The sequence below is a fragment of the Aquarana catesbeiana genome, linkage group LG05 (genome assembly GCF_042186555.1).
Source record: "Aquarana catesbeiana isolate 2022-GZ linkage group LG05, ASM4218655v1, whole genome shotgun sequence".
Taxonomy (NCBI): domain Eukaryota; kingdom Metazoa; phylum Chordata; class Amphibia; order Anura; family Ranidae; genus Aquarana; species Aquarana catesbeiana.
In genome coordinates, this window is record NC_133328.1 from 467,696,194 (window position 1) to 467,712,545 (window position 16,352).

A 16,352-nucleotide genomic window follows, 5' to 3' on the forward strand; every position below is an offset into this window, starting at 1 on the left:
TAACCAACCTTCTCCAGAGCCTCCCCCATCCTCTGGAATGCTCTACCCCAATCCGTCCGATTTTCTCCTACTTTATCCACTTTCAGACGATCCCTGAAAACTCATCTCTTCAGAGAAGCCTATCTGGCCCCCACCTAACAACTGTACATTTATCTTCTCAATCAGCACATCACCCACAGTTATTACCTCTTGTATCTTTTGACCTTCCCTCTTAGATTGTAAGCTCTAAGGAGCAGGGCCCTCTGATTCCTACTGTATCAAAGTGTATTGTATTTGTACTGTCTACCCTCAAGTTGTAAAGCGCTACGTAAACTGTTGGCGTTATATAAATCCTGTATAATAATAATAATAATATTATATATAAATAAGAACGGCTTTCAACAGACATTTATATATAATTTAATTTAAGGGTCTGCTTCGCTCCAAGCAGCGTCAGATTAGTGCCAGTAGCGCTAACACCCACGCACGCATCATACACCTCCCTTAGTGGTATAGTATCTGAACGGATCAATATCTGATCAGATCTATACTAGGGTCCCCAGCAGTTTAGGGTTCCCAAAAACGCAGTGTTAGCGGGATCAGCCCGGATACCTGCTAGCATCTGCATTTTGCCCCTCCGCCCAGCACACCCAAGTGCAGCATCGATCGATCATTGTCACTTACAAAACACTAAACACACATAACTGCAGAGTTGGAAGAGTTAGGCCTGATCCCTGCGATCGCTAACAGTTTTTTTGGTAGCGTTTGATACAGTTGCTGACAGCCTAGGAGCTTTTTTACCTGTGAGTCTCACTACTGTACCACTAAATTTAGAGCCCAAAATGGCAAATCGAAGGTACACTAGTGAAGAGGCCTACACGTTTTTGAGCATAACAGATAGTGAAGAGGAAGTCACTCATCTGTCATTTTCAGGCTCAGAATACAATCCTGTAGACGACAGGGGCTCCATGACAGATAGCTCTGACAAAGGAGTTGTGGTCCCTGCCAAGGTTAGGAGTACCAGACCCCGATCTTCTTCTGCTGTTGTTGAGGTGCAAGGTACAGCACTACACAGACTAGAAAACACTTTCACAGGGTCCCCCAAGATGCCATCGCATTTTGAGAGACCCGAACCTGGAACCGAACCGTTAGTTACAAATAAAAGTGTAAAAAAAAAAAAAAAAAATTAGTTGTCGTTTTATTGTTTTATCTCTCTCTCTCTCTCTCTCTGTATTGTTCTGCTCTTTTTTACTGTATTCTATTCTGCAATGTTTTATTGTGTTTTATTGTTAATCATTTTTTTGTTTTCAGGTACGCCATTCAGCTGCAGCGCGAATTTAACTTATCTTGACAGCAACTGCGTTTGCTCCCACGATATATAAAGCCGTGACTCCAGCGCTGTCGGAGGTGATTTCACCACCACAGTTGAAAAAAAAAAAAAAAAAAGAAGAGCATATATGCCGAAGCATGGGGGCAGCAGGGGTGGAGGAGCGATTTGCTCCTAACTTTTGGGGCGGATACCCCCATGCTTCGGCATATATATATTTTAGGCACAGGTTGCGTTTAAAAAGTTTTATTTTTTACTGTTTTTTTTGTAATTGCTTTGCAGGTATGGTATGTCTTACTGTTATACTGTAATGTTAACGTCCCCCCCACCTCCCGCCGTCTTCCATGGTTTTCTCAGGCTCTCCTGTCCCAACAGGGAACCTGAGAATGCAGCTGGTGGTTCCGCCAGCTGACCATAGAGCTGATCGGAGACCAGAACATCTCCAATCATCTCTATGAAGAAGAAACCGGAAGCTACGAGTGTTTCATGACTTAGGTTTCGCCGGATATACACAGCACCATTGGGAAATTGGGAAAGCATTTAATCACACCGATCTTGGTGTGGTCAGATGCTTTGAGGGCGGAAGAGAGATCTAGGGTCTAATAGACCCCAATTTTTTCAAAATTAAACCTGTCACTACCTATTGCTATCATAGGGGATATTTACATTACCTGAGATAACAAAAAAAAAACAAAAAAAATGAAAGGAACAGTTTAAAAATAAAACAAAAAAGCAAAATAAATAATTAAAAAATAAATAAATAAAGCACCCCTGTCCCCCCGTGCTCGCACGCAAAGGCGAACGTAAGCGTTAGTCTGGTGTCATATGTAAACAGCAATTGCACCATGCATGTGAGGGATCACTGCACAAAGGTCAGATCAAGGGCAGTAATTTTAGCAGTAGACCTCCTCTGTACATCTAAAGTGGTAACCTGTAAAGGTTTTTAAATGCTTTTAAAAATGTATGTAGTTTGTTGCCGCTGCACGTTTGTGCGCAATTTTAAAGCATGTCGTGTTTGGTATCCATGTACTCTGCATAAGATCATCTTTTTCATTTCATCAAACATTTGGGCAATATAGTGTGTTTTAGTGCATTAAAATTAAAAAGGTGTTTTTTTCCAAAACAAAATCCTTTGAAAAATCGCTGCGCAAATATTGTGAGGAAAAAAGCTGCAACAGCCTCCATTTTAATCTGTAGGGCCTTTGCTTTAAAAATATATATAATGTTTGGGTGTTCAAAGTAATTTTCTAGCAAAAAAAAAAATTTTTTTTCATGGAAACAAAAAGTGTCAGAAAGGGCTCTGTCTACAAATGGTTAGAAGAGTGGGTGATGTGTGACATAAGTTCTAAATGTTGTGCATAAAATGCCAGGACAGTTCAGACCCCCCCCCCAAATAACCCCATTTTGGAAAGTAGACACCCCAAGCTATTTGCTGAGAGGCATGTCGAGTCCATGGAATATTTTATATTTTGACACAAGTTGCGGGAAAAAAACTATTTTTTTTTTGCAAAAAGTTGTCACTAAATGATATATTGCTCAAACATGCCATGGGCATATGTGAAATTACACCCCAAAATACAATGTGTTGCTTCTCCTGAGTACGGGGATACCACATGTGTGAGACTAGCCGCGTACGGGACCCCGAAAACCAAGCACCGCCTTCAGGCTTTCTAAGGGTATAAATTTTTGATTTCCCTCCTCACTGACTATCAGTTTCGGAGGCCATGGAATGCCCAGATGGCACAACCCCCCCCCCCCCCCCCCCCAAATGACACCATTTTGGAAAGTAGACACTCCAAGCTATTTGCGGAGAGGTATGGTGAGTATTTTACAGATCTCGCTTTTTGTCTCAAAGTTTTGAAAATTGAAAAAAGAAAACAAATGCCTCTTAGCAAATAGCTTGGGGTGTCTACTTTCCAAAATGGGGTCATTTGGGGGGTTTTGTGCTATCTTGGCATTTTATGGCCTTCAAAACTGTGATAGGTAGTGAGGAGTGAAATCAAAAATTTATGCCCTTAGAAATCTTGAAGGTGGTGATTGGTTTTCGGGGCCCCATACGCAGCTAGACTCCCAAAAAGTCTCACACATGTGGTATCCCCGTACTCCGGAGAAGCAGCAGAATTTATTTTGGGGTGTAACTCCACATATGCCAAATGGTATGTGTGAGCAATATATCATTTAGTGACAACTTTGTGCAAAAAAAAAAAAAAAGGGGGGGGGGGGGGGGGTTGTCATTTTCCCGCAACTTGTGGCAAAATATAAAATATTTAATGGGCTCAACATGCCTCTTAGCAATTTCCTTAGGGTGTCTACTTTCCAAAATGGGGTCATTTGGGGGGGCTGTACTGCCCTGCCATTTTAGCACCTCATGAAATGAGATAGGCAGTCAAACTAAAAGCTGCGTAAATTCCAGAAAATGTACCCTAGTTTGTAGACGCTATAACTTTTGCGCAAACCAATAAATGTACGCTTATTGACATTTTTTTTATCAAAGACATGTGGCTGAATACATTTTGGCCTAAATGCATGACTAAAATAATTTTATTGGATTTTTTTATAACAAAAAGTAGAAAATATCATTGTTTTTCAAAATTTTCGGTCTTTTTCCATTTATATCGCAAAAAACAAAAATCGCAGAGGCAATCAAATACCATCAAAAGAAAGCTCTATTTGTGGGAAAAAAAGGACGCAAATTTCGTTTGGGTACAACATTGCATGACCGCGTAATTACCAGTTAAAGCAGCGCAGTGCCAAACTGTAAAAAGTCCTCCGGTCATTGAGCTGCCAAATGGTCTGGGGCTGAAGTGGTTAAAGCAGTTGTATACCGCTGGACTTTTTTTTTTTTCCTTCCTTTAGGGTAAAGTCAGAATGTGCTAGTATGCATCGCATATGCAGCCGCTTCCATTTTCATCTGTCTTGCTTCTGGGTTCACAGGCTTCGATTCTGTGACTGGCCGGAGCCACGATGACGTCATTCCCGCGTGAGCCGCCGTTCACGGCACAGGGCTTGGAGGGAATGGCACCATTGGCCGCTCCTTCAGAGCACATGCACCGGTGAGGCTGGCTGCATGTAATGTAAATGTCTCCTAAACGGCACACGTTTAGGAGATATTTACAACTGATTATAGCCTTACCTATAGGTAAATGTCAGCAGAGGAAGTTTACTTCCTCTTTAAAGGGGTTGTTAAGGCAGTGCACACAACCACTGCCAGTCCCTCTGCTAGGATTACATGTAGTATATAGTGTATGTCATTTTGTAAAATACCTTTTTTCTTCTCGCCGATCAGCATTCACGTTACCGCCCATCGCTCTCTTCCTTCAATGTATGTATTACAGAGTGAGGAGCTGAGATCTCCCTCTGAGGTTTGCCGGGCAGTTACGCAACCTCCCTCTGTAGTACACATATCGGAGGAAGAGATCGACGGGCAGTCACGTGACCGCTGATCAGCGAGAGGAAAAAAGGTATTTAGAAGAATTTTACAAAACGGCATACACTATATACTACATGTAATTCTAGCAGAGGGGCTGGCAGTGGTTGTGTGGAGTAATTTGTATACTGCTCGGAATGGTGCTAGAAGGGGAGGGACGGCTCACTCACAGAGCTGACAGGCAGGGAGGGAGGGGGAAGGAGGACACAGAAGAGCAAAGAGGAGAGACAGCAGATGATGGAGGCACATGAACTGACCACAGCGTCAGGGCTCAGCAGCCATGATAAACCATGGTCAGTTTACACAGGGGAGGGCACAGACAGGCAGGGTCAGCCAGTATTTCAGGTGATACAGGGGCTAAATTACACAGCACAAGCACTGTGGTGTTGTTCATGCTTTAAAGGAACAGAATCTTTTTTTTTTTAGGGTAACAAACACTTTATCAAAGAAAACCCTTTTCAATTTCATGCCATCAGCAATGACACGACATCTAAGAGAAATGTCACAAAGCCTGGGTAAAAAATTATTTCTTTACACAAGAAAGGTGAATGCTACAAGAAGATCAGCAAAGCTTTACTTATCAGTCAGAATACTGTAGCAAAAGTGGTACAAAAAAATTTAACAAAGATGGAACTGCAACCATCTCACAGAGACGTCCACGGAAGTTAACACCTCCACAAGAGCGTCTTCTGATGAGAAGGGTTGAAGAAAAATCAGCATGCAAATTCACTGCAGTTAGCTTAATAAGTAGAAAGCCAAACTGGGGTGATTGTTTCCGTTACACGATACGGTGTACACTGCAGAGGAATGGCATGCATGGGTGTCCTCCATGAAAGAAGCCTCTCCTAAAGCCCATGCAAAAAAAGTCTGCCTATAATTTTCCAGGGCCCATGCTGAAAAAGAAGAAGGCTACTGGGACATTGTACTCTGGAGTAATGAGACCAAGATAAATGTTTTTGGAACTGATGGCTTCAAAACTGTATGGCGTCCCAAAGGTGAGGAGAACAAAGGAAAATGAAATGTGCCTAAAGTGAAACATGGCGGTGGCAGTGTTCTTCTGGGAGGGCTGCATGAGCCCTGCTGGTGACGGGGAGCTGCATTTCATTGATGGTATCATGAATTCACAGATGTACTGCTATATAATGAAAGAGAAGATGCTACCATCGCTCCTTGCCCTTGGTCGTCATGCACTTTTCCAACATGATAATGATCCAAAACACACATCGAAGGCCACTGTTGCATTCCTGAAGAAGAACAGGGTGAAAGCCATTCAGTGGCCAAGTATGTCTCCTGATCTGAACTCAATCGAATATCTATGGGAAATTCTGAGAGACAAGTTGAGCATCACTGTCCATCCATCATCTAGGCTCTAAAATAAGTAATTCTTGAAGAATATTAAAAGATATATGTTGTAATATGTTGCCAACTTGTTTATTCCATGCCTAGAAGACTTGGTGCTGTCCTTACAAATCATGGAGGCCATACAAAATACTTTTTGCTGTGGGGTGTATTTATTTTTGCATCAACTAATTTGAGTAAAACTGAAGATTTTGTAATCCAAGTTATATTATTAACCATACTTTCATGTAATGAGCTAAGCAAATTTTCTATAGAACTAAGTTTTGTAAAAATTTTGGATATTGTTCATTGAGATATTGATTAAAATCTTACTTTAGAAGGGGTGCGTACTCATTTATGCTGAGCTTGGTATATATATCAGTGTTTATAGAAAAAAAAAATACTTACGCAATGGGTTTTTTCCTTCACTAGCATAATATTCATACATTCCACTTTTGACCAGGGTATCATAATGAGGTAAGAAATCGATTCTCTCTTGAGTTGATGAAGGAAGCAGTTGGTCAATTGCATTGAGAAGGTAAAGTGTGATGCCATCTTTTATAATCAGATCTGGAAAATACATAAAAAAAGAATAAACTTACTTCAAAAACAAGGCTGGACAGTTCTAAAACTACTTTTACAGAGAAAACAGGGAAAAGTAGTGGCATTAAAAATCAGTATAAAGCACACTGCGACTCTGTATGCATGCTCTGGTAGATATGTAATTTAGATATTTGTCTATAAATTTACTTTAACCACTTCAGCACGAGCATGTTTCATCCCCTTCATTATCACACCATCTCTCAGCGCAGTGATACTTTGACAGTTACTGGTATGCAAAACTGTGCCCAAATGATCTTTACGTAATTTTTTTTAAGCACATACAGCTTTCTATTTACAGGATTTTTATTTACAATAAAAATAGAAAAAAAAAATATTTAGGCCAGAATAAATTCTGCCACATTTCCTTGATAAAAAAATATCCAAACAAGTGTACATTAAATTGTGAAAGTTATAGTCCATAAACTTTGGTATATATATATGTTTGTATTGTCCTGTCTACTGAATTTCCAAGATTTTGATGGGGAGTTTAGTTTCCGCTCCTGACCATGTTCCCTGAACTATCAAGGATTGGAAGACTCCTCTTCAGTCTGACAGCCTTGCATCAGTCGTAAGAACTTTACAATTGTAAGGAAGGAACAATTTTCCACACTAAGGCTTCATGCACACGAGACGCCGGTGCAAACTCTGCTGAACACAGGTTTTTAAAAGCTGAAACCGGCGTTTAGAAATGCCCGTTTTGCCGCGTTTGCATGCCGCGTTTTACCGCGTTTGCGTCTAGAAGCGTCTGCAGAGCATGACATTTTGCAACCCAAATTTGGGACCCTGTATCTCGGGGCCACTTGGTGCTAGGAACCCCAAATTTGGTGTGCTAACACAGTGGGACTAGCACTAAAACATATCCAAAGCTGGGGTTCCTAGCACTAAGGCCCCGAGATATGAAGCCCCAAAGTCAGGTCACAAAATGTCATTCTCTGCTGCAGTTTACCATCATATTTCTGTGTTTTCTGGTCCAAAAAAATAGGGTTCCTTTAAAAACACTTATAAACGCAAACGCGGTACCGACGTTTAGCGTCTGAAATGTGGAAAACTTTTGCGTCTGAACCCATTTTTTTTCTTCTGGAAAAACGAGGTTAAACGCAACTGAAAATAGCCTTAAGAGAAGCAAGTTTCCTTTCTGAAAAAAAAAAATAAACATTTTTGCTTGGGATATACATGCCACCTTATCTGTCGCCATCAGCGCCGCCTTATCTGTCGCCATCAGTGCCGCCTTATCTGTCCCCATCAGTGCCGCCTTATCTGTCCCCATCAGTGCCCACCAGTGCAGCCTATCAGTGCCCACCAGTGCAGCCTATCAGTGCCCACCAGTGCAGCCTCATCAGCGCATATCAATGAAGGATAAAAATTACTTGTTTGCAAGATTTTATAACAAACTATGAAACATAATTTTTTTTTTATTTTTCAAAATTTTCCATCTTTTTTTGTTTGTTTAGCAAAAAATAAAAACCCCAGCTGTGATTAAATACCGCCAAAAGAAAGCTCTATTTGTGTGAAAAAAAATGATAAAAATGTAATTTGGGTACAGTGTTGTATGACCGCACAATTGTCATTCAAAGTGCGTCAGCGCTGAAAGCTGAAAATTGGTGTGGGCAGGAGGGGGGTTTAAGTGCCCAGTAAGCAAGTGGTTAATCACTTACGGACTGCCCGTTATGCCAGAAGCTCCTCTTCTTCAGTGGGAGGTTCGCTTTCAGATAAAAGTGGTCTCAGGAGGATTTGCCGCAAGATCATTTATCGGTGGTGGGAGAGTTCCCCCCCCCATCGCTCTCTGGTGCCTTCCGCCACTTACCGGAGCCTACGGAAGCAACTAGCAAAAGGGGATCACGTCCTCTTCCCGCTTGGCATGAACCTGAGCGAGGGGAAGATGGCGCCCATAGCTCTTAAAGAGACATTTTAGTGTAAATATGAGATCTGATGTCTTTTTGACCCCAGATCTCGTATTTAAGAGGTCCTGTCATGCTTTTTCTCTATTACAAGGGATGTATACATTCCTTGTAATAGGAATAAAAGTGACACAATTTTTTTTTTTTTTAAAGAACGGTGTAAAACAAAAAAGTAAAATAAATAATAAAAAAAAATTTTTTTAACGTGCCCAGTTAGCCCTAGACCTCCTCTGTAACTCAAAATATGCAACCTTCAGAATTTTTTAAAGGTTGCACATGGAGATTTTTAAGGATAAAAGTTTGTCGCCACTCCATGAGCGGGCACAATTTTGTGACATGTTGTGTATCAATTTACTCGGCATAACATCATCTTTCACAATATTTTAAAAAATTGGGCTAACTTTACTGGTGTCTTATTTTCTAATTCAAAAAAAGTGTATTTTTTCCAAAAAAAGTGCGCTTGTAAGACAGAAACAACGACCGCCATTTTATTCTCTAGGGTGTTAGAAAAAAATATATATAATGTTTGGGGGTTCTAAGTAATTTATGAGCAAAAAAAAAACCTGATTTTAACTTATAAACAACAAGTCTGAAAAATATGCCCGGTCTTAAAGAGGTTAATGTGTAAACCGCTGGCAACAAGAGTGAGTACAACCCTAAGTGAAAATGTCCAAATTGGCACCAATTAGCCATTTTCCCTCCCGGGTGTCAAGTGACTCGGTCGTTTTACAAGGTCTCAGGTGTGAATGGGGAGCAGGTATGTTAAATTTGCTGTTATTGCTCTCACTCTCTCATACTAGTCACTGGAAGTTCAACTTGGCACCTCATGGCAAAGAACTCTCTGAGGATCTGAAAAAAAGAATTGTTGCTCTACATCAGGGATATGCAATTAGCGGACCTCCAGCTGTTGCAGAACAACAAGTCCCATGAGGCATAGCAAGACTTTGACAGCCACAAGCATGACACCTAGAGGCAGAGGCATGATGGGACTTGTAGTTTTGCAACAGCTGGAGGTCCGCTAATTGCATATCTCTGCTCTAAATAAAGATGGCACAGGCTATAAGAAGATTGCCAAGACCCTGAAACTGAGCTGCAGCACGGTGGCCAAGACCATGCAGCTGTTTAACAGGACAGGTTCCACTCAGAATGGGCCTCGCCATGGTCGACCAAAGAAGTTGAGTGCACGTGCTCAGCATCATATCTAGAGGCTGTCTTTGGGAAATAGACATAGGAGTGCTGCCAGCATTGCTGCAGAGGTTTGAAGGGGTGGGGGGGGTCAGCCTGTCAGTGCTCAGACCATACGACACACACTGCATCAAATTGGTCTGCATTACTGTCACCCCAGAAGGAAGCCTCTTCTAAAGATGATGCACAAGAAAGCCTGCAGTTTGCTGAAGACAAGCAGACTAAGGACATGGATTACGGACCCTCACCCTGTGATTTGATGAGACCAAGATAAACTTATTTGGTTCAAATGGTGTCAAGCGTGTGTGGCGCCAACCAGGTGAGGAGTACAAAGACAAGTCTGCCTTGCCTACAGTCAAGCATGGTGGTGGGAGTGTCATGGTCTATGGCTGCATGAGTGATGCTGGCACCGGGGAGCTACAGTTAATTAAGGGAACCACGAATGCCAACATGTACTGTGACATACTAAAGCAGAGCATGATCCCCTCTCCCTTCAGAGACTGGGCCGCAGGGCAGTATTCCAACATGATAACAACCTCAAACACACCTCCAAGACAACCACTGCCAGGCTAAAGAAGCTAAGGGTAAAGGTGATGGACTGGCCAAGCATGTATCCAGACCTAAACCATATTGAGCATCTGTGGGGCATCCTCAAACGTAAGGTGGAGGAGCCCAAGGTCTCCAACATCCACCAGCTCCGTGATGTCGTCATGGAGGAGTGGAAGAGGACTCCAGTGGCAACCTGTGAAGCTCTGGTGAACTCCATGCCCAAGAGAGTTAAGGCACTGCTGGAAAATAATGGTGGCCACACAGAATATTAACACTTTCGGCCCAATTTGGACATTTTCACCTAGGGGTATACTCACTTTTGCTGCCAGCGGTTTAGACATTAATGGCTGTGTGTTGAGTTATTTTGAGGGGACAGCAAATTTACACTATTATACAAGCTGCACACTCACTACTTTATATTGTAGCAAAGTGTAATTTCTTCAGTGTTGTCACATGAAAAAATATAGTAAAATATTTACAAAAATGTGAGGGTTGTACTCACTTTTGTGAGATACTGTATATCCAAGACGAGACAGAAGTATCCTAAGGGCCCTTTCACACTGGGGCGGGGGCGGCGTCGGCAATAAAACGCCGCTATTGTAAGCGGCACTTTACCGTCGGTATTCAGCCACTAGCGGGGAAGTTTTACCCCCGCTAGCGGCCGAGAAAGGGTTAAAAACCTTTGCAGAGGTGCTTTGCCGGCAGTATAGCCACGCTGTCCCATTGATTTCAATGGGCAGGAGCGGTGAAGGAGCGGAGATGCTGCTAGCAGGACTTTTTTTCCCGTCCTGCTAGCGCACCGCTCCAGTGTGAAAGCCCTCGGGCTTTCACACTGGAGAGACAGCAGCGGCTGTTTCGGGTCGGTTTGCAGGCGCTATTATTAGCGCAATAGCGCCTGCAAAGCGCCCCAGTGTGAAAGGGCCCTAAGTGCAGAGAAGGCTGGAGAGCAGATTTCTTGAAAATGATCACCCAGCCAAAAGCCTAGAGCAGGGGTTAGCAAACTATAGATTGCAATCTACCAGTAGATCTTGGGACAGGTGACTGGTAGATCGCGGTCTGGGCTTGATGAACCGCCATCCCAGAGCATCAGAGTACAATGCAGAGGGACTACTTCTAAAGTTGGAGCTGTAGTAGGGAGCAAGAGACGCATAAGCCGATGCCTCCTCTGTAGTGCTGGCTCCTGTCCCATGCGGAGTGATACTAACTGCACTCCACCTCTTATCCCAGCTAGCGGTCTCCAGAGTGGATCCAGCAGCAGGAAAGAAGAGCTCTTCAAATCAGTGTGCAGCAATACACTGGGTATAATAGCATAGGGCTGCTTTCACACGGATGAGCTCCAGTCTACCCACACAGCGGGTGCAGTGCCTTTGCTGCACTTGGCCATAGACTTGTATTATATCCTGTGGGTTTGGTGCACTTTCTGAAAGGGTTTTACCAACCCCCCCTACTCCCCCCCCACTTTACGTGTGTGAACGAACCCTAAGGGTGCCTCTGCTCATTCACAAATACAGCAGGCACTGCTACTCCTCTGAAAAGCGATCTGAGGGTGTTTGACAGATGGTGAGGAGGGGATATGTTGCTGCCTTTTCCACCTGATTCAAACGCATGGTTGTCGTGCAATGCACGCAATTGTGACACGGTAGTACACCAATTAGAGGTTTAAATCAGGCAAAAAATAGGTAAAGTTAACCCGGATCAACCACCGTGAATTAAATAATTATCAGCAACAGGCTTGTATCAGGCAATCAACCGCATAAAAAATGCGGGATACCCGTAAGGGATGTCCTGAAGCATACAAGAAAAACAAAGAGAAAAAATTCTCTTAAGAGGACAAAAAAAACCCTCAGGCACTGTCTGGAGAAAATAAGCCAAAGTTTATTAAACAAGTAGAAAATAGAAAAAACACCACACAAAAAAATAAGTAACAATCCAAAAAAGGGAAGGGCTATGGTGAGTGACTAACATAGGCCCAAAACAATTAAAATGACAACGTTGTCGTTTAAAAACAAAGGGGAGCCATGGCTGAGCATACCACAAGCAAACACCATTCACCACTCATACACTGATAATAATGATGATAATATAAAGCAAAATTGCTAAGGTAACATGGTCAGTGAATCACTCTTCAGAGGCGTGGTATAATGGTTGTGCGGGTAATGGAGGATGGTGGAAGTCCATACGCCAATAAACCTGATGGTTTTCAGCAGGGGCTGGCAGAGGTAGGTGCCAAAGGGGCACAGCAATAGTATTCAGCAATGACTGGCAGTTCATATAAATAAACAGGTGAGCATAATGACATCAGGCACAGCAGATATAGCTTACAGCATCTAGCAGATCATGCATATGTAGTAAGCAGATGAATGGCTAGGGAATGGCAATAGCAAGCAATAAGCAGGGGAAGCTGGCTCAAACACAGTTGGGAAAACATATGGTCATACAGAGGGGGGAAGGAATCTCACCACCCGATCCGTGACCGCAATCCGTGTGTTGCCATGCTAATCCCAATGAGCGGCTTGGAGTATAAGTCCATGTAGAGCCGATTGATTTGTGTAAACCGCTGTGTCCAGGATGTGTTGCACTCGCTGTATAGAGTATGGTCGTCAGAAAAACGAAAACACTGGTCACCAGCTGATCCTCCATCCCCAGCAACAGCACGTGGCTCCGGAGTAGCGTGCTGACGCGTTTTACCAGCCAATTAGCGCTGGTTTCCTCAGAGCTAGAGATTTAAATCAGGCGTGAGGATGCGACACTGCACCCAGTGATCTTTGACTTCTCCTATGTTGTTCAGGTAGATCTCCACCTCTTTAAGTTTGCCTACCCCTGGCCTAGAGCCACTGAATTGTCTTTTGGACATTTTTTGAGCATTGCAAAGGGGATAAATTCTTCTTAAGTAGGTCGCCTAGACAGCCTGTCACGTGAGTTCTGAGAAGGGCAAGCAAGGGTGCCAATACCTTTCTGAACACCCTAACAGCAGAGGATAGGCCGAAGGGCAGGTCAAAAAACTAAAAAATGGTTGTCTGCCACTGCAAAGCATAGAAATCACTGATGAAGTGGATAAATGGGAACATGCAGATAGGCATCTTGGATATCCACATATTCCATGCATTTCTCTTATATACTGTAAGAGAGGCAATCACTGACCTTATGGATTCCATGTGAAATTCTGAAATTTGAAGGAATTTGTTTAGGGATTTTAAGTCCAGGATAGGGCAAACGCCCCTTTGGGCTTTGGTATCGCAAATCTGTGGTGGTACTGGTATAACGACTCCCTGGGTAAAGAGGTGGTTCAGGGCATTCTGCAAATCCGACTGTCCCTTAACAGTTTTTGGGTGATTTGAAAGAAGAAAAGGGTGAGGCGGTAGAGTTTTATAGTGGTTGTAAAGACTTAATGTTTTTTACCTGAATGCATTCTCAGCATTCTGGTAAAAAACCTTCCATGGTCAGCTCCCCCAGCCCCCCCCCTTAATATTTCAATGAGCCTGACCTCGATCCAGTGCTGTGCCCAAGACAGTGCTGCTCTCCTCTCTCCTCTCACAAGACATGGAAGCAGCAGCGGGAGCCATGGGCTCTCATGGACTCCACTTTAATGAATTGGTCAAGTATCTCACCAAATAGACATCTTTCATGGAAGGGCATACGTGTGAGCCCCTTCTACTGGCAGCTTCCGCTGTCCAAGTCTTTAGTCATAAGATTCAGCACATACAAATGGAGATTAAAGCCATTCTGGATATTTTTCTCATGACATGTTCCAGGGCATCTACACAAAAAAGCAGAGCAGAAGGCAACAGAGAGGGACAGCGGAACCGAGGGGAACAGCGGAACCGAGGGGGCATGGAGGATGCAGTGATCGCATGTGGGGGAGGTACAAGCACTGATCACCGCTGTATAGATTTCAGGTTTACATCCACTTTAATCATTCTCCTAGGCCAGTTAGCTGCAGCTTGACATACGGAAATAGAACCAAGAGCTGGTAGCAGGGCTGGGCCTGCCAGGTAAAAAAGAGCTTTTTAAGAGCATCTTAAATTTTCTATCATTAGAATCTTTGAAAGAAGGACATTGGAGAGAGCTCATCAAAGATTTTTCAGAGTGAAATCCTTTCAGGAGTGACCCAATCATCATAGACAGCACGTTTTAATTGGTTCATGAACAGGGAATGTTTTGCAAGATTGTGCAGGTCTCTTTGTGGCCAAAGGGGCATAGCAAGATGGAGGAGAGTCAGTTTGCACAAAGCCAAGGTTTTTGCAGACAGAAGCAATGAGCTTTTCAACATCAGCAAGCACGTTGCGTGAAGCTCCCTCTTCAATATATTGTATCTGTATTCACTTCTGATTCTGCATCATCTAGGACTCACATATCAGGGTCTGACTCTGGTTGAGACATAGGGGTAAGAGAAAAGGCAGGGCATTTCCGAGGCCTAGTCAAAGATGGCTGTATTAAGCCAAGGTCTTAATCTGCCCAATAAATTGTAATATTGATGCAGCTGTTTTGAATTGGCCCCCTTTTGCCTGGTCTCTGTCATAGCTACAAGTGAGGGTATTCCCAGTGGGGTACTCACAAAATAGAGTGTGGGAGATAGGGTAAGCCTGTCTGAAAGGAGTACACGATAACCCACATTTACAACGTTCTGAAGGAATCCTCATGGCGAAAGGGTGAGACGAAGCGCCTGAGTACTCGAAGCGGAAGTGGCATTATAGTGCTCGACCAGTGGTGTGATGCAACACCTGATCATGCCTGAGACTGAGCCCTGAATGGTTGAATTTTAGCTCTAATTTAAAAAGTTGCATTTTAACTGCTTGCCAACCACCCGCCACAGTTGTACTGCGGCGACATGGCTCAGCTGCGTGAATCGCCGTTATGTTACGTCGCTCCCTCTGGTGGCCACTAGAGGTGCGCGCCCGCAACACTCCCCCAGAGCCGATGCGAGTGCCTGGCGGTCTTGATGACCGCCGGGCTCCCGCGATCGCTCGTAACACGGCAAGAACAAGGATCTCTGTGTGTAAACACAGATATCTCGGTTCTCTGTGGGGAGAAGTGACAGATCGTCTGTTCATATAAAGCAGGGATATGCAATTAGCGGACCTCCAGCTGTTGCAGGACTACAATTCCCATGAAGCATAGCAAGACTCTGACAGCCACAAGCATGACACCTAGAGGCAAAGGCATGATGGGACTTGTAGTTTTGCCACAGCTGGAGGTCCACAAATTGCATATCCCTGATATAAAGTATGAACAGCAATCTGTCATCTCCCCTAGTCAGTCCCCTCCTCCTTTCAGTTAGAACACACACTAGGGAACACAATTAACCCCTTGATTGCCCCCTAGTGTTAACCCCTACACTGCCAGTGACATTTTTACAGTAATCAATGCATTTTTATAGCATTGATCTCTGTATAAATGTCAATGGTCCAAAAAATGTGTCAAAACTGTCCGATGTGTCGGACAGATCGCCGCCATTACTAGTAAAAAAATAAAAATAATAATAAGAATGCTATAAATCTATCCCCTATTTTGTACACGCTATAAGTTTGAAGCAAATCAATCAATATACGCTTATTGCAGTTTTTTTCCCCAAAAATATGTAGAAGAATACATATCAGCCTAAACAGAGGAAAAACAATTTTTTTTTATATATTTTTGGAGGATATTTATTAAAGCAAAAAGTAAAAAATAATGCGTTTTTTTCAAAATTGTCGCTATTTTTTGGTTTATAGCTCAAAAAATAAAAAACGCAGAGGTGATCAAATACCACCAAAAGAAAGCTCTATTTGTGGGGGAAAAAAAAGATGTCAATTTTGTTTGGGTGCAACGTCGCACAACCGCGCAATTGTCAGTTAAAGCGACGCAGTGCCGAATCGCAAAAAGTGCTTTGGTCAGGAAGGGGGTAAAATCTTCCGGGGCCGAAGCGGTTAAAAGAAGTATTGCTTTAAAAAAAAAAAATTATATACAGTATCTCACAAAAGTGAGTACACCCTTCATATTTTTGTAAATATTTTATTATATCTTTTCATGTGACAACACTGAAGAAATAACACTGTGGGGGTTATTT

General features: G+C 43.0%; 1 protein-coding gene across 1 annotated transcript in view; it reads right to left on the reverse strand.

Moving 5' to 3' along the window:
- Positions 1-16,352, reverse strand: part of SMCHD1 (structural maintenance of chromosomes flexible hinge domain containing 1) — a 622,004-nt gene that overhangs the window by 564,928 nt on the left and 40,724 nt on the right. Inside the window, exon 3 of the mRNA XM_073631430.1 lies at positions 6,480-6,641. Within this exon, the coding sequence (XP_073487531.1) occupies positions 6,480-6,641 (162 nt within the window). The remainder of the gene's footprint in view (positions 1-6,479; positions 6,642-16,352) is intronic.